A 26,618-nucleotide genomic window follows, 5' to 3' on the forward strand; every position below is an offset into this window, starting at 1 on the left:
TTTGCACGAGCAAAACACATAATCGCTTATACTCCGATTTTGCGAAAAGTCTGTATTTCGATTTTTTACGATTTCCCGAAAATCTTGAAATTTCCCTAAAAATGGGGTAATTTTTCCCCACCAATCTATACCTCAAGTTCATACGTACAATCGCTTCATAGAAGCCGAACCGCTCCGATGTTGCCAACTTAGACATATTCGAATTTTTAAATTGCGTTTTTTCGTACCTCGAACAAAACGACCGCCATGACAGCCGCCATCTTGAATTTTTAGAAACCACTTCCGTTCTGTCAAAATACAGGATAATCGTGGGCGAAATAGGAAAAAATAATTTTCCTCGATTACCCCGTTTCGGATCTGTGGCGCCGCGGTTCGGGGTCAAAAAATCAAAATTTTGAAAACGCTACGGCTCGGCCGCCATCTTGTTTTTCCAATTTTTTTTGCATTTTCTATTAACCGTTTACTATTTTCTTCAAAGATTGCAAAATTCAACGAAATCGGTTGGAAAACAACGGAGCTGCAAAAATCACGTCGGCCGCCATCTTGTTTTTCCGAAATGTCATAATTTTTCCCTAGAGGGTTCCCGAATCCGAACACATCTCCCCTACATCACTATATCATTTTCCGTCTCCTTCTAGGAGAACAATTATGTCAATGAGTCAGTGAGTCAGTCAGTGGTAATTGAGCTATATATAGTATAACTAGTTTTTGCTCGGTGCGCGAGCTGCTAAAGCAGCTCACGTGACGTGGTAAGGTTAACTTTATTATATCAAACCAAATTGATTTATTAAGATACACAATTCACCCCGAAAAACCCCATAAAATGACAGGCATTTCTATTTTTTGTAGAAAATGTAAGTCCGCCATCTTGGATTTGAAAATAAATGTCATTATCAAAATCAGCACCCTGAAAAACCCTGAAAACGATATCCATATTATTTTTTGTAAATTAGGATAATAATTTAGTAGGGTGCGTGGGTGCGCGGACCACTAAAGTGGTCCACGAGCATGCAGAGTTTGTTTCACCGAGTAGACCTTCGGATCCTGATCATCTTTTGCCATGAAACCACTCTTCCATCTTTTATAGCCTCCGAGATAGACACCGACGAAATTTGTACGGCGGCCATCTTGTTTTTCCAAAAAATTCCACTTTTTCTATCAATCGTTTACTACTTTCTTCAAAGATTGTGAGTTTCAACGAAATCGGTTGGAAAACAAAAGAGTTGCAAAAATCACGTCGGTCGCCATCTTGTTTTTCTGAAATGTCATAATTTTTCCCTACTTGCTTCCACCAGCCAAACACATCTGTCCTACATTATCGTATCGTTTTCCGTCTCTTTCTAGGAGAATGAGACATTCAATATTCGCCATACATTTTCTATGGGGAAAAAAAATCCGCCATTTTGAATTTTTTTTCTATTCATCGAGTAGACCTTCGGACCCTGATCATCTCTTGCCAAGAAACCACACTTCCATCTTTTATACCCTCCGAGCTGGACACCGGCGAAATTTGTATGGCGGCCATCTTTTCTTCGCCATTTTGAATTTTTTTTCAGCTTTTTGGCAATTGGATGACGTCATGAATGACATTTGCTCGAGCACCCCCCACCTATCTTCAATACCTTAAGCGGGCCCTCCACCCGTCTCCGAAACCCTCAATCATCAGCTCTCTCCATAATTTTGGCTTACTAACTTTTTGTTTTCTATACGATACCATCAGTGAAAAAAAAATTTTTCATACAAAATTTTACAGGAGTTTCTTAGTTGAAAATCTCGTAAATCTCCCCAAAAGTGGCAACACTGTTTCTATATTTCGATATTGCCGGCTGAGTCACACAATCGATTCATACATATTGACTTTCCAAAATGTTGCCAACTGCCTCAAAAACGTGATCAAAATTTCGAAAAATTAAAAAAAATACAAAATGGCCGCCAACTCGTTTCACACAAAGATTTTACACGGTTTCATAATTTTCCTATTAACTACAGGATATACTGCTCCCGATGACGTTTCAATCTTTCCTCTCGCTCGCACCCACACGAAAGGGGATACCGTGAAAAAGACCGTGTCGAAAATCACTTTTACTTTGATAAATTCCAGTGTTGCCAGTCTCCGGTGACAAAAATACCCAAATGTCATTTGTACGAGCAAAACACATAATCACTCATACTCGGATTTTGCTAAAAGTGCGTATTTCTATTTTTTACAATTTCCCGAAAATCTTGAAATTTCCCTAAAAATGGGGTAATTTTTTCCCACCGATCTATACCTCGAGTCTATACGTACAACCGCTTCATAGAAGCCGAATCGCTCCGATGTTGCCAACTTTGAGATATTTAACTTTTAAAATTGCGTTTTTTCGTACCTCGAACAAAACGGCCGCCATGACAGCCGCCATCTTGAATTTTTTAAAACCACTCCCGTTCTGTCAAAATACAGGATAATCGTGGGCGAAACACGAAAAAATAGTTATCCTCGACTACCCCGTTTCGGATCTGTGGCGCCGCGGTTCGGGGTCGAAAAATCAAAATTTTCAAAACGCTACGGCTCGGCCGCCATTTTGTTTTTCCAATTTTTTCCACATTTTCTGTTAACCGTTTACTACATTCTTCAAAGTTTGCAAAATTCAACGAAATCGGTTGAAAAACAACGGAGCTGCAAAAATCACGTCGGCCGCCATCTTGTTTTTCTGAAATGTCATAATTTTTCCCCAGAGGGTTCCCGAAACCGAACACAACTCTCTACATCACTATATCATTTTCCTTCTCTTTCTAGGAGAACAATTATGTCAATGAGTCAGTGAGTGAGTGGTAATCGAGCTATATATAGTATAATTGCTAACTGACTTGCTCCGGCTTTGCTTGAGTAGCATTCCTGAAAATCCTTACTCAGTGGCCGTTACGTTATAAGAGTTCAAATGTTTCTTTCTACCATTGATGACGGTCCCACGCCACCCCTACCTACCCAGACTGTTTAGGCTGTGCGTGGGAATGTCAGTCAGTCAGTTTGTCCGAACCTTAAGATGCAACTTTTATGTGTGTAGATATTTGTCGGTATTCCAAGTTTACCTTTTTTAACCCCCGACCCAAAAAGAGGGGTGTTATAAGTTTGAAGTGTGTATCTGTGTATCTGTGTATCTGTCTGTGGCATCGTAGCGCCTAAACGAATGAACCGATTTTAATTTAGTTTTTTTTGTTTGAAAGGTGGCTTGATCGAGAGTGTTCTTAGCTATAATCTAAAAAAATTGGTTCAGCCGTTTAAGAGTTATCAGCTCTTTTCTAGTTTTCTTGTAGAAAAGAAGGTTAGATAACCGTTAGGTTCATAATATTATGTCAATAGACAAATGTCAAGCTGTCAAGATGGACGTTGCCTAAATACATAATTATTTATTTGAAAATGATGTTTTGGAAAACTCAAATACATTGGATCGTCGGGGGTGTTATAAATTTTTAATTTACACTTGTTGTTCTTATAAATTAATTGAATTGGTTTATATACCGTTATATTAATACTTGGCACACTACATTCAACTTGGCAATGATGGCTTACGAAGTATTAAGTAGGTATACCTACCAAGGTTGGCATTGAATAAATAAGAAAAATATTTTTTGTAGTTATCAATAATTCAACGCGCACAGCTGTATCAATGTTTTCTCAACAAAGTTGTTACCTACATACTCGTATATATAAATCTTCATTAGTTGATATGTGACTCACAGTCTTTTGTATCTTTTTCACGTTTTTAAGAACCATTGCCAAATATAGATTTATTATGAGATAAACTTAAAAACGCACTCAAATCTCAAACGATTGATTATGTATATCATCGTAAAATAACATAGTATCATCGTGAACAACGATATATGTAACTAGCTGATGCCCGCAGCTTCGCCCGCGTGGATTGGTCAGATCCCCTGCAGCATCAGGATTGAGGAGTTGGACTCCAAATTTTTTATGAAACAATATCGCAAAGTTCCTCTATCGATTAAAAAAGAAATGACGCAAATCGGTTCAGAAATCTCGGAGATTTCGGTGTACATAGGTAGAAAAACACAACTCTCTTTTTGAAAGTCAGTTAAAAAAGTAGCCTATGTTACTTCCTGGTCAATTCTCTACTTGTCTGTGAAAATCCCGTCAAAATCGGTTCAGCCGTTCCCAAGATTAGCCTTTTCAAACAGACAGACAGACAGACAGACAGACAGACAGACAAAAATTTTAAAAACGTGTGATTCAGTTATAGTATCGTTCAAATAACCATATGACCTTAATATGCGGTAGTTATTTCGAAATTACAGACAGACACTCCAATTTTATTTATTAGTATAGATGTAAGGATAATATTTTTTTTATGATAAAAATACAGCCAAGTGCGAGTCAAACTCGCGCACTGAGGGTTCCGTATTACGATCGTACTTTTTCGGCATTTCGCACGATAAATCAAAAATTATTACGTATAAAAATAATAATAAACTGTTTTAAAATGTAAAGAAAGGTAAAGCTCTTTCATATGATCCCCCACTTGGTGTATTAATCTTACGTTGAAAGTTGAAATTATTGTTTGTTCATGAACAAAGATTTCAGTAAATGCACAAGATTCTTGTTTTAGCAATAACTCTGCAAGACATTACAAATTCGCCAGGAAACGATATTCGCATCATCTATTTACGACGTCTCGCGTCTGCGAAATCGAAACGGAAACGAGAAATCGACTATTACGGATTCCTTTTAAAGATTTATTAACTCTCTCGTTTATCACGTTTTGCTTTGAGACGAGCTTTTTACTTGGTAAAAAGTGTAAAGGCTTGCACACACGTAGGGCAAAATTACGCAAGGTAGGTAACGCGTATGATTTAGCGTCACTGTAGTATATACTATGCAATATGCGCTATTAGTGCCTTTAACAGAGCTCTCTCCGTCACTTACTCCATACAATCGTAGTTCCCATTTCATTTGAATATTAAGCAACCAAAGTCCATGAAATTTTGCAGACATAGTCTAGAAACTAATATCTGTGTCTGTGGTGTTTTAGATTTTTCTAAAAATTTGTAGTTTTAAAATTACAGGGGCTCAAAGATTTGTATTTTTCTTTAAAAAAAGGCCCAACTTTGTGCTCGTTTTTCTAGACAACGAAGCAATTTAATGAAATTTGGAAAAACCACAGACCTAGAAAATTTAATGAATATTATGTAGTAAAAAAATTATCGTTATATATTTTATATTGTTATAATTATGTGGGAACTACGAAAACCAGAAATTACACCCAGAAATCTTGAAAATTTCGTGCTGTCTCGATTTGTGCAAGCGGGGTGGTGAAGTGCGGGGGACGACACGTGAAACTGACAGAAACGGACAGTCTAAACACACGGGCCACATTTAGACTGCACCCGACTCCAAACTTGTCGATAGGTCTAACTAAATACATTTCAACTTGCGTTAGACGTATGCGTTACCTACTCAGACGTTGCCTGTAGATAAAAATATGTCTCATGTTTGCTGGCAATAGCGTATGCATCAAACCCTGCAAGTTGCAACTCTCTTGCAACCTATTCCTCACGCAATACGCACAGCTTTAATATTATAATTTTTGACAATGTATACTATATGTAATGCCATATCACAGGTCACTCTCTGATTTATTGCTAACAATTTACTTCCAAATGCAAAGAAATCTAAGTGTGTTGAATTCACACTGCCCAATACCAGGACCTTAAATGACATAAATTCATTGATAAATAATCATATGTTGAAAATAAAGGAGAACCCCGTGTTTCTCGGTATAATGTTAGATGCAAAGCTTCTATGGAACACCCACATATCAACACTTGATGGTAAACTCAGCTCTGCTGCTTACACTGTTAGAAAAATTCGACAGGTACTGACGTGGAAACTGCAAAAATTGTATATTTTGCCTATTTTCACTGTATTATGTCTTACGGACTCTTGCTATGAGATAAAGCGGTAGATATTGAGAAAAAAATGTATTACAGAAAAGGACAGGACGTGCAATTTATAATTTAAAACCGCGCGCTGCCATACAATAAAAATATAAGGAAATAAGTACCTTATATATTATCTTATAGTAGCTTCTAAATATATTTACAACTAGCTAATGCCCGCAGCTTCGCTCGCGTGGATTTAGGTTTTTAAAAATCCCGATCCTTTCATTTCCCAGAACAAAAGTTGCCTCTCCGTAATAGCCCGTCCCCGGGATGCAACTTGTTTCTGTATCACGTAAGAATATTTAAACGGATTATCCTTTTCAAATCCCGAGGGATCACCAGGATTTAGGAATGCAATTTCTTACAGCATCAGGGTTGAGGTCAACGACAAAGTGTTTACTTGGTATAGATACCTTCAATATCAATTAATAATCGACACTTTTTAAATCCCATTAGCTTTAGTAGTCAGGTCCCCTGCAACATCAGGATTGAGGAGTTGGAATCCAAATTTTTTATTGAACAATGTCGCAAACTTTCTTTATCGATTAAAAAAACTACCCAAAATTACGCAGTTAGGTTACCTGCCAAATTTCATGGTTTTGAGTCAACGGGAAGTACCCTAGAGGTTTTCTTGACACACACGACAGACAGAGAGATAGACAACAAAGTGATCCTATAACAGTTCCGTTTTTCATTTTGAGGTACGAAACCCTAGAAAACGTAGGAACGGCATTCCGAACCAGTGGTAAATTTTTCTGACCATCCAAAAACACTTTGAAGTTTACCTAAAAGTTTACAGGAATAAAAATTTATCATTGTATTCCATTCCATTTCATTCTATTCCATTCTGTTCAAAGATAAATAGATAATAAAAATATTTGTCACCGAAACAATAATTTACGATACATCGACCAATATCAATTTTACTGATGACAATCTGACTATTACCAAAGTGAACGACTACTATAATATCTATTATATACGACTAACATAATATGTATTATAAATTGTGTGCCGTTTGCATTCTCACTAGGTTCTCATTAAGTTTGTTTTATTTGGTTAAACTTTCTGGCATTTATATTGTTATGACGTTTAATTGGCAAACAGTCTGTTTATTGGCTGAAACTCAAAAATTCAGCCAATCACAACAAAGAAAATATTGTAATAATGATTGATGCAGCTTTCTGTAATTGAAAACAAAATATTTGACATTAACTTGAATGTGACAGTGTTTTCCGAATAGGGTTGCCAGAGGCCCCGTATTTTACTGGTTACCCCGTATGTCAGGATAGAGAAACCGGTAATTATGAAAATAAAATACGGGGCAAATAAAACTAAATATTTTTAGGGTTCCGTAACTCAAAAGCAAAAAGAACTCTTATAGGATCACTTCGTTGTCTATCAGTCTGTCTGTCTTTCCGTCTGTCCGTCTGTCCATCTGTCCTTCTATCCGTCTGTCATGTGTTCATGAACAAATATTAGTATTTTCAATTTTCAAAGTAAGATAACTACATATATCAAGTGGGTTATCATATGAAAGGGCTTTACCTGTTCATTCTAAAACAGATTTTTATTTATTTTTATGCATATTTTTTTTAATGCATAACAGTTTTTGATTTCTCGTGTAAAATGTCGAAAAAAATACCCGAATCGGAACCCTCGGTGCGTGAGTCTGACTCGCACTTGGCTGGCGAAACCGAACACTGACGTTATGTCCAGTAGAAAGAATATTTTCCTTTTGCGGCAATGCGTAGCCGAAACCCACTCGATATTGATCATGGTCGTAGCCAAGGCGGCGGGGCTTGGTTTGAGGATGTTAGCCTTTTTTTATACAAGTTAGCCCGTGACTTTAATCTTTTCTAGTGGTAAGTGATGATGCAGTCTAATTTCTTGGCCATTAGGGCCATACTAACCATATAACTAGCCATGACCGAAGCCTCCCACCAGACCAGAAATTTAGAAATGGCGACTGCGCCTGGGAAGCCGTCAAAAACCTAAGCCTAAAATAATACTTACACTATTTCTTGCATTTGCTTACCAATTTTTTTTTGGAAATATATCAAACATTTCGCGCTCACTTCACTCGCGCTTTGAATTTGTATTACTTGGTGTAAGCCCCGCAATTTCGTTTGCATGAATTTAGAGTTTTAAAAATTCCGTGGGGGATTTTCCGGGCTAAAAAGTTTATGTCTGGGATGCAAGTTACCTCTGAATAGTAAGTACCAAAATTTTGGTAAAGAAGATGGGCCGTGAAAGGGTAACAAATAGATAGGCAAATAGATATACTGTCGTATTTGTAATATTAGTATGGATAGGGAGCTTTAAAAATAAAATCTTGCTATGGCTAAACTCGTTTCCCTTTCACTTTAATTCTTTCTGTAATTGAACCAAAAACACTTACGCTCACTGCGCTCGCGCTTTTTTATTGTTGTATTTTATCTCACTGTCAAATTGAAAGGCGAAATTCCACTAACCAGGTAATTAGCCCATAAAGTTGAGCGAATGTTATTTTCCTCATGACAGGATTCAGTTCCGGCCCTGATAAAACCTCTCCCGAAATCGATTCCTGGCTACGGCCATAGTATTGATACTGTGAAGGTGGAATTACAAGTTAAATGTAAATTTAAGTTAAAATGCAAAGATTGTATGCATGAAATGTATAACATTTTGCTTTACAAAACTAGAGTTTTTAAAAGCTATTTAAATAAATAAATCTTTTATTTAAAATCACATTGCAAACACAGTTCACCAATCAAGACACGGCAACATACAGAGAAAAAATACAAAACTTACAAATAAACTGAAATATCTAAATAGGCTTTCCATGCATTTCAGAGAGAACCACCGCCTATTTCTTCAAATACTTCAAATTTTTAAATTTCTTCAAATCTAAACCCCGTATTTTTGATGGTGGTAGCCTGTAATTCAAAAAGAGGCAGGTGGCAACCCTACTTGCCACATGACATTACAGAATGAAAAATTGTTTTCATTACTCGGTAAGCCTACTGCCATAGTTTCACAGAAAGTGTGACGGTAGTTGTGACCTCTGATTGGTCGACTCTCTTTCACTATTTGCTAAAATTGATGATTGCAACAACAATTTTTTCTTTTTTGTAATCAAAAACAGAACACGGACGTCATACAGGTTGACTAATTGCAATCATTTCTGACCGGCTAACATTGTTCCGCTAGTGGCTCAAACTCACTGTCGCAGCAAGAACATGGTAAATTCAGCCAATCACAGCAATTAGAATTGGTTATCACAAATGCACCGATCTAGGAACCGAGAATACACGAACCAGGGCAGATAGAGATGAGAACAATAATATCATACGTAGGAAATCGACGGGGGATCGTTGACAATGATCCTCTTAATAAGAAAGCTTAGGTGATAGCCTAGTGGTTAAGACGTCGGCCTTCTATTCGGGAGGTCGGGACTTCGATCCCGGGCACGCACCTCTAATAGGTAAATAAATAAATAATAAATCTTTTTATTCGAAACAACTAGGGTTCAATTTGTTTGTAGACATAGTAAAAACTAATGTTTGTACCTACTAGTATATTTGAGCCAAAAGACAGTTTTTTTTAACCTTTACAAATGTGGCCTCACCAACACTTGAACAATGTGTTTAAAAGCATTTGAACATATTTGCATTTGCAAATATGTTCAGGATGCGGTTGGTAACCTACTTGAGCGCAGAATTGTCAATTTTTTGTAGTTATGTGCGTTTTAAGCATGTAAATATCACTTGCTTTAACTAAAAAGGAAAACATCGTGAGGAAACCTGCATGCCTGAGAGTTCTCCATAATGTTCTCAAAGGTGTGTGAAGTCTGCCATCCATATAGACCAGAGCCAGCGTGGCAAACTATGGTCAGAACCCTTCTCATTCTGAGAGGAACCCGTGATCCAGTAGGAGGGCCGGCGATTGGTCATCATGATGATTCCTTAATCCTTGTCTACGTGATCAGTCAGTTTCATCAACGGGATCTTGGACACGTTTCCGTCGCGCCGCGCTGCAGTCTCGTGTGTCAAAGCCTTTAAAGCAGAACAGGTTCCCACCTGGGTCGGGGTCCGTTTACAAAAAACTTAGCGAAGTTCGTTCGCTTCGCAAAATGGCAGCTTTAAAATATTCCTTTATAATTCGCTAATTTGCGTGGGACGAAATTACACAGCTTGCCTCGTCAAAGTAGATCAAGTATTGTTATTAACAAGCTCGTAGTTTTCTGTGCAGATTAATGGTTTGTTTAGTTTAGCTACCTACGATTTGAGTCGCTTGTTGAAAACCTTTTAGGCCTGAAGGATATATTAAATGTTGTTTGTGTTTTGTGTGCATAATAACCGTATCATAAAAGCAAATACTCAGCCCGATAAAGTATTTCTATATGTACGTAGAAGACACAATAGCGACGCGTACCAGTTTGAGGGTTTCGGTCCCCTCTCTGTTTATCTTTATAAGATTAATATTATATCTTATCATAATCAACCCAGCGCCGGCACACTACAGAGCACGGGTCTCTCTCAGATTGAGAATGGTTTGGCTATAGTCCACCACCCTAGTCAAGTGTGGATTTGGCAGAATTCACACATCTTTGGAGAACATTATGGAGAACTCTCAGGCATGCAGGTTTCCTCACGATACTTACATTACAGATAACAGATAGATACCACGAATAATTTGGTGTTTTTGCCTATATTTCGACTCAGTTGCATGAGTCGTGGTCACGACGGAACTGCAGTGCTGCGAGAGATAAAGTTCGAGCTGTCAAGGGCAGTATCGATCTACCCGCTTTCTTGTTCCTTTCGCTGGAATTTCACTTAAAATCATTAGTTTCCTCACGATGTTTTCCTTCACCGTTAAAGCAAGTGATATTTTTGCTCACGAAACTCAGAAGTATAAGTTTTAAAGAACATTTTCTTCAGCAATTCGCAAAGTGCAAACCCTGTTCACCTTCTCATATTAAGCCTGCACTACTGGTAATTCAACCCTCTCTCGGCTTTAGAAAACGATGCAACTTGATTCGTTTTGCGGTCGAAACGACCTCTATTGCGTCGGTGCAGAGTTTATTTTCTACTTTTATTCTCCACCACAAAATTCCGCGGAGCGACCAAAAGTATCTGATTACATTGTTGTTTTGTTGGATGTGAAACGAAACTACAGTAGGTAAATCCTAACTTACCTACATTATTGAATGCCCGGCTGAGTTTGTTGTGGGCTCTTCTCAGACCTGGGTGCATTTGGAACCCTCGTAGCTTTAGTTTTAAGTTTACGTAATTAATTATCACTATTATTTGCCGAAGACAATTTCCGGGGCGTAAGCTACCTCTGTACCAAATTTCATATAAACCGGTTAAATAGACCCGTAAGAATCCCGTGGGAACTCTTTGATTTTCCGGGATAAAAAGTAGCTGTGACGTTAGCTAATTCTGTACCTTTCATTAAAATCGGCTCAGCTGTGAAAACGTAGCAGACAGACAGACACACTTTCGCATTTATAATATTGCTCGTAAGTGTGGATGGATTTTATTTGTATTCATCAATTTTATCAATCATTTTAGAATCTTATAATTCGGAAAGTGTGATAGATAGTTGACACACAAACACCTTTCAGCTGAAACCAAACAACAGTCATTGAGTTTGCATGAAAGCCCCGCGCGTAAGCGTATTCCGCACGGGTAAATTTAGAAGTCTCGAAATAGCTCCAATCACGTGTGCGACGTGTATAAATAGTTCGCATCCGTTCAGTTTGATTCTATTTATACGACGGCATTTAATCATGTTTATTTGACCCGAGTGCGGGAATCTTTGGATAATAATATTACTTCTTCTTCTTATCACCCGACTACGGCAAAGCCAAAAGGAAGGGTTATGAATGCAGTCAATGTAGGTTTATATTTACGTATGTTCCACCGTAACGCCTAAACTATTGAGCCGATTTTGATGAATGAGGTGTCAATGATTCGCTATTATAGTCCGGGTGACATAGGCTAGATTTGATACTAAATAAACGTATGTTGGCGCTTTTTCTGCTCGATCCATGTTGGCTGGAGGAAACGCCGGGATAACCAACTCCAGTATAACATGTGTGTGGCACAATTTACGAAATAAAAGTTATTCTTTCTTTCTTTGTATGAAGCGAGTGACGGAGGAGTATGTCAATGATTTGCACGTTAGTTGTATAGAAAGGCGTTTATGAGGCGATAAGACTGAGTCGAATTCCTAGAAATACTGTAGGTACATTGTGTGGACTTTGACTGATTCGTGATCCGTGAATAATCAGCTTTCGTCATGGATAATGTCGTATTAGAACTCTATATTAATCTCTATCACATACTATACAGCTTAATTTCTTCGACCTAGTTACTACCCTAGAGTCGAAAACTTTTTTCGTCTTCATGAATGTGTAATTTTCACATTTTTATTTTTATTACTTTTATGATTGTTTTAACTCTTAATTTATAACTGTGCGAGTTAATTTATATGCTTATTCAAAATTCAAAATATTTTTATTCAATTAGACTTTTACAAGTTCTTTTGGATCGTCAAAAGCATTAATAGTCTCTGGATGATTTTTATAATTAAAATTGTAATTTTTAAATTTGCACTTTATTTTGTATCTGTGTTGAAATGAAATCAGCTCATTGTTTTTATGATACTTTGTTATTGCGGAACTAATTTAAACAATCTATTCTTATAATAAAAATGACTCACGATAATTTAAAAAACGTTAAAATGATTTAAAATTATTTATTAATATAGGTATAATAGATTTCAACAAAACATGTCTAATAACTCTTCTTTATGGGCGAAATTAATAAATAATCGATGGTAGTCTGTCGATGGCCAACTTAACAACGTTATTATGTGCCAAAAAAATTTAGGGTATTTTTTGACAAACACTAATCTTGCTAAGTAACTTATAGAACAAGTGTAAATTAAAAATTTATAACACCCCCGACAAGTGAAGGTTACAGTAACTAGAAAAGAGCTGATAACTTTCAAACGGCTGAACCGATTTTCTTGGATTATAGCTAAGAACACTCTCGATCAAGCTACCTTTCAAACAAAAAAAAACTAAATTAAAATCGGTTCATTCATTTAGGCGCTACGATGCCACAGACAGATTCACAGATACACACGTCAAACTTATAACACCCCTCTTTTTGGGTCAGGGGTTAAAAATTACAGATACAAATTGTAAATTTCGGCCGTTAGACAGCAAGTAGACGTAAACGAATCACAATATACCACAGGAAGTTACAAAATTTGCAGCGCAAAAAATCTCAGACAATCCACTCATTAGAGCTGTAACTATAAACTTGAAGGATTAAGTAATTCGTGATATCGTAACTTGGTAGTTAAGTTAACTGGCGCGTAGTTTGACGGCCAAGCGAGAACCGGGTGAGTCATTCCGCTCGCCATCTGTTGCAAGGCTTATCAAGGTCCAGCTTTGAGACATCGCGACTGTTTTAGACGTCCTCTTCCCACGAATACTCGCTCCTAAGTTACTCGTTCCCTAAGTTACTCTTGACTCTTGTTAATCTCATAACTGAGAGTTGTGACCCCTTTAATTATTTATTAATTCCTAAAGGTTAGGGATAGTAATGTGGTTGTTTTCTAAATCGTTATGCATACCTATGACTTGATTAAGTTTATGTTTTTCATCTCTTAAGTTAACTATTGTTATCAATGTTTTATGGATATACGAGATTTACGGGTTAACTTATAAGAAGAAAAGATCTTATATTGATAAAATAATTACTAAATAGCAATGGTAGTAAGTATAGCAAAAACGTGCTTAGTTTATTATTATCACTAGATAACTTTAATATGACTTTATGTGTTTATCTTAATTTTATGACTCATAATTTTTTTTTTTAATTGTGTAGTGTATGTACATCACTGATTTTGAAATAGCCATGTACATAAAACTTTTTATAAGTCATTTAATATATTAAATAGGTTCCCAAACACTGTTTTACATCATTATGCTTCAGGAATGTGATCCCCTTTGTATCACAGGCCTGAAAAGGGCTTGATTAATTGTTGCCTAAAATCTCTGATAAACGTTGTTATAATTTATACTACGGAGAATGTTTTAGCTTGTGCTCGAGTGTAGGTGTCGTCCGCCTACCGTTATAATCCGGAGTCTGTAGTAGACTGTCACAAAATCAAAGCACTGTATGTAGCCAAGCAAATGTAGAGGCCAAGTAATATATTATCCAGTTTCGTAATTCATTAAAACTACTCCTACGGAATCCTACGGGATTAGAGCGATCGACCATTAAATACTAATTCATGTCGTATATCGACGTTTTCGAAAAACTGCATCTTTGTATCGTGTGCTCTTTCTTCTTGAATTAATTGCAGATCATAGCGTTGACCTACATTTTTTTTAAATAAATTAGTTATGGATGCTACCTTGTTCATAAAAAAATTTGGTATTGAAGCGTGGTAATTTGGCTATCGAAAAATCAGCCCTACGACAAAATTAGGGCAGGTAGGTAGAGCCTCAATAGCTCAATATTTAAAGGGGTGGTGGTTCAAACCCCTGTTGCACTGTTGTCGTTATCTACCATCTTCTATTAGCACAAGCTCAACGCTAAGTTGAAGAGTAAAAGGGGAGTTAGTCGTGATGAACTGGCTAATATTATTTATTAAAAAAAAATCAACACCCAATTTTAAAAATATAATAAAAAATAACATAATTGAGGAAATGATTATTATTTATTGGAAATCGTGTTGTGTCATTATTTGTTACGTGTCCCGCTTTGTGTTCGTCTGTTGATACAAGTGTCTGGGTGTCGGTGTTATCTATTTCAGGTGTGTCTGCCGCAACAGCTTTGTGTGCCGCTGTGGGGTATGGTAAACGGTTAGCTGCCATTCGTATATGATTAACAATATTGTTTGTCTTTCTCTTTACAGATGCAGTGGTAGCTGGTGTTCTCGCTTCGACTGCATGCCGGGGATTCTTTGTCGTTTTGCTGTGTCTAGTCTAGACACTTCATGCGTCATAAATTAATACATTCCGAGGAACCCGTGATCGTTGGCACCTATGGTCGTCTTGACATTCGATCTACTCGTACGAAACGTTTTCGCTCAACGTTTCTGATACGAACCGCTTAGATGTGGTATACTCTTTTGGCGTTCGTTTTTCCTCCCACGTTCCAAGGCATCTTCCTCCCACGTTCCAAGGCATCTTCTGAACTTAGTGGATAGGCATCTTCTAAGTAACCGTGCTCCAACTCATCATTGCTTTTTATTAAGCATTATTGTCGTCAAGTGCCTTGTCTAGATAGGTTTATCTCGCAATAAAAAAAACTTCAAGCGTTACTTTGTTATGTCGGTATGAGTTACTCTTCTAGTGACTCTGTTCGCGATCTTGGAATTAATTCTTGTTTATTTAGCATCTCTTGAATATTCGTCGCGTAATTAGCTTAATTGATTATTAAATAAATTCGTTCCAAGGTCCCCTTAATTTTTTCATGTATGTACTTGATACGTCATATATTGTAGTTTTCTTTGTTCGAGGAAAACCCCACTTTGTTAACTTATTTTGTTATAAATTATAATCCAACCCCTTTTGACTAATTAATGAATTGTATATAGGACTGTCAATTTATGTCAATGTATTTTGCCAATGTTGTCCAATATTCTTCGAATCTATTACATTTTTTATTTCATAGTCTACTTGATATCTTTTCACTAAATCGTATAAAGCTTAGCAAAAACTTTATTTATTCTGTTACTTTAATTTGAAAGTAAGGACGTCAACTGTAGGTGTACTATTTTTATCATCTCTATTATTATAATAATGATACAGGTAACCGATTTGATTGCACAGTATAATATTATTTTCTTATCTCTGCGACATGTTTGTTAAAGCGGTCGATTCTTATCGAATTACGTTTAGTTACAGTCGACTTGTCTTTTCACTTTTTATGCCTTCATCTGATTAGCTTTGCTTCTTACGCAACGATCGTGTCGAATTTCCTGCTTAATTAAATATTTTCAACCAACTGGAATAATTATACTTTTTTTCTTTTCTATATCTTAATGATAGTTATCTAATGTGATGTTTAGGCGATTGGTGTCTAACATGTTATCGGTTTGATATCGGTTGGCTATACTAATAATAGTGATATCGCGGCGTTTGCGTCAATGGAACTTTAGATTTTTTTGTTGAAATGACGTCAGGTTCCTTGGATTACAGTTGTTGAAGTACTTTGTGCCATTAGATCGTGTTTCATAATGGTTCTTTTGTTTGTGTTGAAAGTAGTCTCATGTTTATTTTCAATAGATTTGTGTGGTGCACGTTTTTGCACCAATTTTTGATAATCTTTAGTCGTGCTCGTTATCTTCAATCTGTTTCAATACTGTATCGAGATACGTGTCATTCCAATTACGTCGCAGTAGCCCATTGGTCAGATTGATACGTGTTTCAGATTTATATCGTCGCTATGAGACTCTCGGATAAATGTAGTCAATCGTGATATCGTGTGTGATAAAAAACTGATAATAATACAAGTCGAATGGGCCACCCGTTTGGACACAGTGTTAAATAGTTGGACTATAATGATTAAAAACTGAAGTCTTAAATCCAAAATGGAGAGGAAATTGACTCGCGAGGATTTTATGCGGAAGAGTTTCCGAGCGCCCAGAGTGTCGCCCGCTTCAGATCCATCGGCGACCGTGAATGGAGCACCACCACCTTCCCCCGTTTCATTATCAATGTTGGAAAGGACACCACTGACTCCTAGGGCCGAATACGAGGTCACAGCATCCGGCATAGCTCCTAAAAAATTGGAACTGAACAGAGCACATCCAATACATTTAAAATCATTCCAAGCAGAACCTCCTGATGATAATGGTCCGGCACCTCCATCAGACGATGTTTTACGTAAACTAGAAAGACAAATAGGTGAAATGGAACGAGGATTAGAAAGAGCGCAAAACGGAACTGTCAAAGTTGACGAAAGGGTCCGTTACGCTGAACATGAGAATTTACTACGGACTGGGGTGTCATCCGTAGGAGGTGGTGGTTATTTACCAGCCGATTCAGATACAGAACACGATGTAGTACCATTCAATAGAAATGAAACTACCAGGAGTAGTACAGGAGCCGCTGCTCCGGCAACTAGACCGGCTACTAGATTATCTCGAACAAATTCCGATACACAACAGCACAATTCAGTTGCTGCTACAGCAAGATTAATGAGGAAGTTAGCGGATGGTGGTACCAAGGATGAGAAAACTAAGGTGATATCTAGGAAAGCTATCCAAGCGAGGATGGAGAAGGTTAAGAACTCTGTGGTAGGGACGAAACATGAACACAGGGTGTTGGCGGAGCATAGAGCGGAGCCGACGTCACCGAAGAGTCCTACCTCGCCTGTTTCACAGCGCTCTTCAGTACAGGTAAAAAAAATTGTGAACGTCCCGTGAGAGTCTGATGTTTATGTACCAAAAAGTAAAAAAAAAACAGTAAAAATAATCTTTAGGCAAGCTTAATGACCCTGTTTATATTTTCTTAGGTTAACCGTTAAAATTCGAATGTTTTGGTTCGATTGCTTATCCTTGGATAGCAATAGTTAAACTTATTGTTTTTTAAGATACATTTAAAAGGTATAAGAATGATCTAATGGTCTAAATTAATTTAAACAAGTAGAGAATAGGGATCTATATCGAAGAATTCTTCCGGAGAAGGAATCAGAACTACCTGATGAGCATAATATTGGAAGATACTTATTTCAGTAATACGAACTCTTGCGAACGATATTATTTAGTTCATAAATATTTATTTAATCTTGTCTCAATGCTAGAACCAACTAATTGAATTTAATCGCATCACGAGGTCTATAAACGTTTTATGCTAAAGCCAACGTTTGATTGAAGTTGTGTACATAATACGACAAACATCGAGAATCAAACATTTTTCCAATCTGCCCACTCGTCGCACGTGCTTTGTGAATTGTGGTATACAGAACGAAGTGTATGAATAGGAATTAACCATTGAATAACTTTGCGTAGTTGTATGGCTTGATAAATTGGTTCGCAGGTTACGCGACACTGACTTGAATAAGTTAAAAGGTTTTAGTTAGGACTTAGGATATACACCTGTATAAAAAGGCTTAATAGAACTAGCTAATCTATTCGAATAGGTTTTTTTTATTTATTTATAGACTAGCTGATACCGGGACTTCGTTCGCGTGGATGTAGGTTTTTAAAAATCCCGTGGGAACTCTTTGATTTTCTGGGATAAAAAGTAGCCTATGTGCTAATCCAGGGTATAATCTATCTCCATTCTAAATTTCAGCCCAATCCGTCCCGTAGTTTTTGCGTGAAGGAGTAACAAACATACACACACACACACACGCACACGCATACGCACACGCACACGCACACGCACACGCACACGCACACGCACACGCACACGCACGCACGCACGCACGCACGCACGCACGCACGCACGCACGCACGCACGCACGCACGCACGCACGCACGCACGCACGCACGCACGCACGCACGCACGCACGCACGCACGCACGCACGCACGCACGCACGCACGCACGCACGCACGCACGCACGCACGCACGCACGCACACACACACACACACACACACACACACACACACACACATACAAACTTTCGCCTTTATAATATTAGTGTGATTAGAGCTTGGCTGCAATCAGATAAAAAGTAGCCTGTGTCTGTCTGTAGGATGCAAGCTACCGATGTACCACGTTGATGATAACCCAATGTCTGTCCTCGGGATGTAAGGTGCCCCAAATTTTCCCAAAATTGGTTAAACGGATGGGCCGTAAAAAACTAACAGACAGACAGACAGACACACTTTCGCTTTATACCTAATATTATTATGGAGATAATTATTTTTGAAGGCGAACTATTTCATAATAAGGGTGCTCCATAGTTTTAATTGCGTCATTGACCGATTAGTTATTGTGTCACCAATTAAAATTGACATTATTGTTCAAAATCATACTGTATTTCTTTGATATAAGGCTGCTTTTTAAAACTCAGTCGCATTGGATATTGCAATGGATCTTTAGTAGCTCAGTCTTCAAACGAAACCGAATAAGAGTAATTTTATTGGTAGGATATTAATTAAGTGTGAATTCGTTATGTGATGAGTAGGGTTGTCAAAGTGCCCGAAAAGATTTTTTGTTAATTTCTGTTCGCAAATATTAATCCCAAAAATTGCTCAAATTAAATTAAAATTTTCACTTATACATATCTTTAATGACCGGGTCCCGTATACACCACTGGTTTTAACTATCATAAAAATATTAATAAGAGCAAATACATACAAGAAAAGTTCAATGTTTCAAACAAGCTAAGTTGATTCATACTTTTATGGTTTTAAATGTGCAGTTAGACATATTTTTTTTTTTTTAACTTTAACAGTGCTATTAGGGTTTTAATGTTTTGTTTTTAAAATATGAATACATGTGTGGACATGCTTGTGCTATGAATAATGAAACGTCATGTCAACAACCTGTCACGTGTACCCTAACAACATTTTGACCAATTATTCCTATTTAATATGGATATTTCAGGACACTCAATTTAATTTTTTTAAACTGATAAACGTATTAAGTATCGTATTCTGACTTAGATTTTTTTCTGGTTATAAAAAATAAGTGAAATATATGTATGAAATAAGACTTATTCATTTTAAAGTTATTTATTTTAAAGCCGGTAGAGAGTTTTGCAAAATAATTTTTAATAAGAACGAAACCGATATTTGCAGCGATTGCCAAGAAGTAGATACAAAGGACAAGGGTGGATAGGGAAAAAGGTATTTTTATGTATTCTCCGCACCTTATTTTCTCAGCTATACCATGTCGAGACTCGAGACATAATAAAACTTTTTTCATTTTATCTTGCAGACTTTCCTTGTGATATTATAATTCGTGTAGCTTCTTTCAGAAATCAAACAATGTATATGTACTTATACCACAGATTTTATTGGAAACTGCTCGTAACTTGTATGCGTGGACTTAGATTTCTTAAAAATTCTATTAAAAAAACTGATTTTCCGGAATAAAAAGTAGCCTATCTGCGTCTTCGACCGACTCTATCAGTCAAACTCGGTTAAAAGGGTGAAAAGGTAACAAACTGGCAGATAGACATAGAGACTGACATACAGAAACACTTGCGCATTTTAAATATTAATACTTACAGAAATATGGATTGAAAATATTCACGGTCTTCTAAAAATTTCAAGATCAAATCCGTAGTTTTAAACTATATTGTTACCCACTAATTATAAATAATTAATTTGTTCTAAACAAGACTATTCAAAAAGTTACTAACGAAAATTATTTTTTTATTAAAATATCTAATAATAAATATGGATTTGGGTTTGCAGCCTCTTTTGTAATTATTTTACTAAATTAAAAAAAACACAGTTGGCAACCCTACTCAAATAGTCGTTAAGTGCTTCTTTGGTTTTGAACAGTGATAAACATAAAATGTTCCCAAATGAAATATGGCAGTATATAAATATGCCATATTTAGTTCGTCATATTAAAACCTAGTTTGATGCTTGGCGGAGATTTTTGTGCAAAACTCGGAACATGAACTTACATTGCTATCCATATCCATATTTGGCAAAAGAATCATAAAAGAACAGAATTGGATCTACACGAGTGTTTATTTATGTATTATTGACTATTATAGACTTCTTCTTGATTATTATGCTTAGAAATGAGATCATATTCATTCAGTATTGGGTTAATATTATACTAGTACCAGGTTGATCCAATGCAAAAACTGTCCAAGTCTATTTTTGACAATTTTAAAGTGACCAAGCAATCCAAAAACACAACTATCCTTGCAAAAAATTTTAAATTCTTGAATGAACATTACTAAAATACGAGTAAGTCCGATTAAAAATCTATCCAATGAAAAAAGCCGTAGAGAGTTTTTGTAGAGTATTGTTATTTGTTATTTGACAACTACTGTTGTCTTTTAAACTAAGTATTTTTGATTAACCTACTTTTTGCATTTGACCTTCCAATACGACCCTAGTTACTAGTAGGTACCTACTTACGTAGTTATAATAAGTGTTGTAATTTTGTTACAAACTAAATGACTAATATCTCAATGTTTTTTTTTTACAGGTAAGCTCCGATAAGACATATCTTACAATTCTGTAAAACTTGGATTTGGGTAAGATAATATTTTATAGTTTCTAGATTATTTTAAATGCTATATCCACAAACCACATAAGAAAAACATGTGTGCAATTTATTATATGTATTATAGAAGCAGGCGTTATTTTGCGTAAGTCCATGATATACAAGGATGATATAAAAGCTTAATTTGCTATAATCCGCCAAACCAACGAAATCTGTATGTTACGCAGCACCACACAAATTCCAACACCACTCGACGCGCGTTTCGCCCCGACACCGGAGCATCCTCAGGAGATGTAGACCTCACAATGTCTAATTGCAAAGACTTTGATTTGACTTTGCAATTCACATTAGGTACAAGTAAATCCTTCAGAAAACTAAAAATCGGGCTGAAATTTGGCAACTAGATAACTATTATGGCGTAGACATCCGCTAAGAAAGGATTTTTGAAAATTCAACCCCTGAGTGGTTAGAAATTTGTAAGTCCACACGGACAAAGTCGCCGGCATTAGCTCGTTTATTATAATATTGCTACCAAGTTTTTAAATTATCATACAATATATTCTACACATACTCATTAATTACATTACATATTCCTCGAGGTTTTTAATTTCTACAAATGACACGAGAGACTTACCTATTTAATGATAGGAAACTCTGTATAATCTGTTATTCTATTTCATTCTAAATCTAGCTAAATCCTATGTGTAGGTTTGTGTTCGTCTCTTCTAGTGCCGTTTGTTCGTTTCAAGTTTCAAATCTCAACATTTCTTATCAAGTTATTTAAGTGAAAACTTTTGTAGTTTTCACTTCAAAAATAAGTAGGCTAAATATTCGTGGTAGGTGAAAATATCTTAGCAATGTCTAGTTAACATTTCATCAAGAAATCCTTAGCAGAAAAAAGTAAGTGTAGATGAACAAAACCCTTTGGAAATGATTAAAAATGCTAATGAGCGTCGCCGGTGCTAACGAGACGGGTGCGGCTCTGTTACGGTGGCGGGGCAAGGCCGCGGTGAAAAGCGTGTTTCAGCTAGCGATGGGCGATTCATTCGAATAACAATCGAATCAAGCGGTACTTCACGACGGAACAGCTTGTTACCCTGTTGCTACCTTTTTTCCGTGGCCATGTCGGACTATACCGACTAAAAACTTCACGAAGTTGCATCCCACCGCTGACGATAGAGCACAAGGGACCGGTAATACCTCGTTAGTCCGTCAGCGGATGTCCGCCGTAGCAGACCCACCATTGAGACACTACGTGCCCCCAAACACCGTTAGAGACAAGCCGGAACCACAGCACGCCAAAGCTCTAGTTCGCTCGTGCATTGAGTACAGCCATTCATGGGATGGCTCTGCCAACTACCAGCTTGATGCATTGGATTATGTGAATCGTCGTGCTGGAAGACTCATTAGTGATGAAGCGTTGCGCGCTGGTTAATTCCAAGCTTCGAAGTTTCGAACATCGGCGCAATGTTGCCTGCCTATCGGTCTTCTACAGGATATTTCGGAGAGTGTGCCCAAGAACTTTTTAACCTGTTTCCTCCACCTTTCTGCTATCCGTCGCCAAGTTCTGCACCCGTACGTAGTCTAAATTCCACGGACACGTACAAAGCGATTTGCTTCCTTGTTTCTAATTCTAACGCCCTTTCGGCATCAGTTTTCCCCTCCAAAAATATGTGTACCTTCAAGTCAAAAGTGAATAGACTTCTTCTAGGCAAGCGCGCTCCATCTTAGGCTGGTATCATCACTTGCCCCCGGGTCTGATTGCAGCCAAGTGCTAGTCTATAAATTGAAATATACCTATCATGTAAAATACCAATAGACAGATAACTTTGCGTCTACGCGATGTAACTTATCTATAGAATATACTTTGACTTTGCTCCAACTTAACAGAATTAAAACGTGATGGATTTGTATAAGGGACATAGGTCTATCTCGTTTCAACTCTTAAGTAAAGTCTGCGCTCTATAGATTTCAGTCTAAGTCACTTTGCAAGTAATCAACCCTAGAACTGTTCTGTGGAAAAGATAGGAAAATATACTTAGTTTCTTAATAAATTATACTCGATTGATAGGCGTCGCCCCTGACAAGGCCACTCATTCCTCAGATAGGAAAATAAAGCAACCTTATCGGCTGATGTACAACAAAGTAAGATTATGAGGAGGCCGGTTTTAACAGGCAGGGCTCTCTCCGTCACTTACTCCATACAATCGTAGTCCCAATTTCATTTGAATATATTAAGCAACCAAAGTCCATGAAATTTTGCAGACATATTCTAGAAACTAATATCTGTGCCTGTGGTGTTTTAGATTTTTGTAAAAATATGTAGTTTTAAAATTACGGGGGCTCAAAGATTTGTATGTGAATTTTTAAGACCGCGTACCTAACTTTGAAACCGAATATTTTAACGGAAATCTGGAAAACCACAGGCATAGATATAAGTTCCCGAAACGTTTCTACAAAATTCCATTGAGTATGATTGGTTTGTATTCTAATGAGAGACGAACTACGTTTGTATGGAGCAAGTGACGGAAAGACCCCTCTTAAAACTCCGTGGAAATGATTAAAAATGCTAATGAATGTCGCGGGTGCTAACGACGGGCGCGGCACTGCAGGGCAAGGTCGCGCTGAAAAGCTTGTTTCGACCGCTTTTGCCTTTTACCATATAAAGGCATTGAGATAATGCATTGTTTTTCGATGACGAATGGTTTTCTTGGCTTTATTACTCAACTTTTATTCATAGAAATCTTCTGTAGGCAATAAGTTATATCACCGACAAAACTATATCCTATTCTTTTCGAATTTCAAAAGGATTGCTATTCAAACAACCAGACTTTTATTTCTTCGCTAAGATTGCAGTGAATAGAAAATAGTCATCAGCTACGCATGAAATATTTTTTCCACTCCTTGCTTGTGTTTTCTGTAAGCCACGCGAAAATGGAGGAGCGTAAACAATAAATGCCGTGATTAATGGAAAAGAGCACGACCCTCAGTAATGAGAAATAAGATGCAGAGCTATATCGTCCGCTTTAGTTTTCCTACCGCGTTTACTATGATTAATGGAAAGAGGAGCACGACTTTCAGCGTTTAGGTACGACGCAAAGAAATGTCATCTATGGCCTACGCCACACTTGACGGAAATTCCGACGCCGACCTTCCGCGGCCGAACGCCAATACATGTTAAATGCATATAAATTAGCGTTCTGCCGCGGACCGCTCGCCTTCAGCGTCTGTTCCGTCCTTTAGACATTTATATGCAACTAGCTGTGCCCGTGACTTCGTTCGCGTGGAATAGTGACTTTTCGGGCAGCGTGATTCTTTAAATTGACATAACTTTTTTATTTATGAACCGATTGACATGAAATAAACACTAAATGTTATGTGAAGCTTACTACAATATATTAGTGAAAACCGTATCTAAATCGAATAAGCCGTTTCTGATATTAGCGTGCACAAACACACAGACAAACAGACAAAAAAAAATTAATTACAATTTCTGGTTCGGCATCGATATAATAACAACCCCTGCTACTTTTTTTATATATTTCCATTGTACAGACACCACTTTTCTACAATTTTATTATATGTATAGATAACATGTATTGGCGTTCCGACGCGCAAGTTCGGCGTCGGAATTTCCGTCAAGTGTGGCGTAGGCCTATGTCGTTCACTTTGGTTCTTCTACCATTCGTTTACCATTCATACCATACCATATAATCGCGTGAGTAGTATTATCATCAGGTAATTTTCTGTAAGCCACGCGAAAATGTGGAGCATAAACAATAAATGAATCGCCAAGTCGATCTATTTCTATCCGACCTTGACTCGCGGCGTGAGTCGGGTTGTTGACTAATCCAGCTGTTTTGGATTTGTTTGTTTACATGAATATACTGAAAAAGTTTATCCTTAACAGGTTACGGGGGTCAAAGTCTAATGCATTTCAGTATCTTAACATATAAGGGCCGACGCATACTGACAGACGGAGTGGAGTCGAGCGTTTAGAGTTAAACGTACAACGCCAAAAATGCAAAATACCTTGCAATATACGCGTAATGCCAAATCGCTATAGTAAAAAAAATTAAACTATTAAATACATCGATATACATTATACAATTATACATCGATGATAATATAGTGTCTATTAAATTTTAAAGGGCATATTTAAGAACACCTTGCTACCTGTACATACTATCTAATTGCTACTTACTGTAGGTGCCTAGTACCTTACTCGTATGTATTTTGAGACCTTACTGAAGCTACGTTTTGGGCAAAGCATTTCCAATTGCAATTTAAACATTTTACGTTTTAGCGTTTAATGCTTGTTTGGTATTTTTCTTAAGTTATCTTTCATTATAGTGAATCGGTATAATTTTAATTTTGGGAATTTTCATTTTTGGAGTTGGTCAATCTTTTTGATAATACCTTAGTAAAAATAATAAATAGTTATTCTGCTTCTCATTCGGACCTCCTTATTTCTGATTTAATCATTTCAGTAGATATAAATAGCTCATATTACATATTTATATTAAATAGCTCATATTATGCGGCGCGTGTAGATTTCTTTAAGCTATTCCATTACGCAAACATATCAAGTCTTGCTTGACGCACTGAAGCCCTGGGCCACGGCCTGGGCACAGAATATAATATAATAGTATGCAATGGCAGGAAGCCTTATATCGCATTAGGGATATTGACCAGTGAACGCGAAACGTGATGCGTTTTATAGCTTGCCACAAATGGGACGCTTCTCAAGACTACCGTCTAGTGATAAAACGTGACGCGAGTAGGTATTTTTAACCCCCGACCCAAAAGGAGGGGTGTTATGTGTTATGTGTTAATGTTACATCTCATCATTATTGATAATAATATTGTTAATTATATGTATTGTTAATTTTATTGCTATTGACATTGTATTCGTACTGAAAATCATGAATTATTGTTTAAAATTAAGTATTATTTTTACTTTATTTACCTAGCATAAAATTGTACAATTAATTTATATTTTATTTTTCTGATTGAATTATTTTATTTCATTTATGATGTTCAAAAAGTGTACATTGTACCTACTCTGAATAAAACATTTGAATTTGAATTTGAATTTATAAGTTTGACGTGTGTATCTGTGTGTGGCATCGTAGCTCCTAAACTAATGAACAGATTTTAATTTAGTTTTTTTTTGTTTGAAAGGTAGCTTGATCGAGAGTGTTCATAGCTATAATCCAAGAAAATCGGTTCAGCCGTTTCAAAGTTATCAGCTCCTTTCTAGTTACTGTAACCGTCACTTGTCAGGGGTGTTATAAATTTTTAATTTACACTTGTCAAAAATGCTATCTGTTTCACGCCACTTCGCGATAGACAAAGTTGCAAGTCCAGTCGGCATTTGCTTAGTCTGGTTTTTTGTATTGAAATGCTTCCTAATTTCTTTTAATCTTTTTATTTTAGCGTTATCTAAATTTACGGATGTTATTTTTGTAATAATTTTTTTAAATTGTAGTAGCTTATAGAGAAAAGTTGTTTAG

General features: G+C 36.8%; 1 protein-coding gene across 11 annotated transcripts in view; it reads left to right on the forward strand.

Moving 5' to 3' along the window:
• Positions 1 to 26,618, forward strand: part of LOC123878217 (serine/threonine-protein kinase MARK2-like) — a 127,012-nt gene that overhangs the window by 26,551 nt on the left and 73,843 nt on the right. For all 11 annotated transcript variants that reach the window (XM_045925341.1, XM_045925343.1, XM_045925345.1 and 8 more), the window contains exons 2-3: positions 16,386 to 16,476; positions 16,529 to 17,355. In XM_045925341.1, coding sequence (XP_045781297.1) covers positions 16,473 to 16,476; positions 16,529 to 17,355 — 831 coding nt within the window. In that variant the 5' untranslated portion in view covers positions 16,386 to 16,472. The remainder of the gene's footprint in view (positions 1 to 16,385; positions 16,477 to 16,528; positions 17,356 to 26,618) is intronic.

This window comes from Maniola jurtina, chromosome 25, assembly GCF_905333055.1.
Source record: "Maniola jurtina chromosome 25, ilManJurt1.1, whole genome shotgun sequence".
Lineage (NCBI taxonomy): Eukaryota > Metazoa > Arthropoda > Insecta > Lepidoptera > Nymphalidae > Maniola > Maniola jurtina.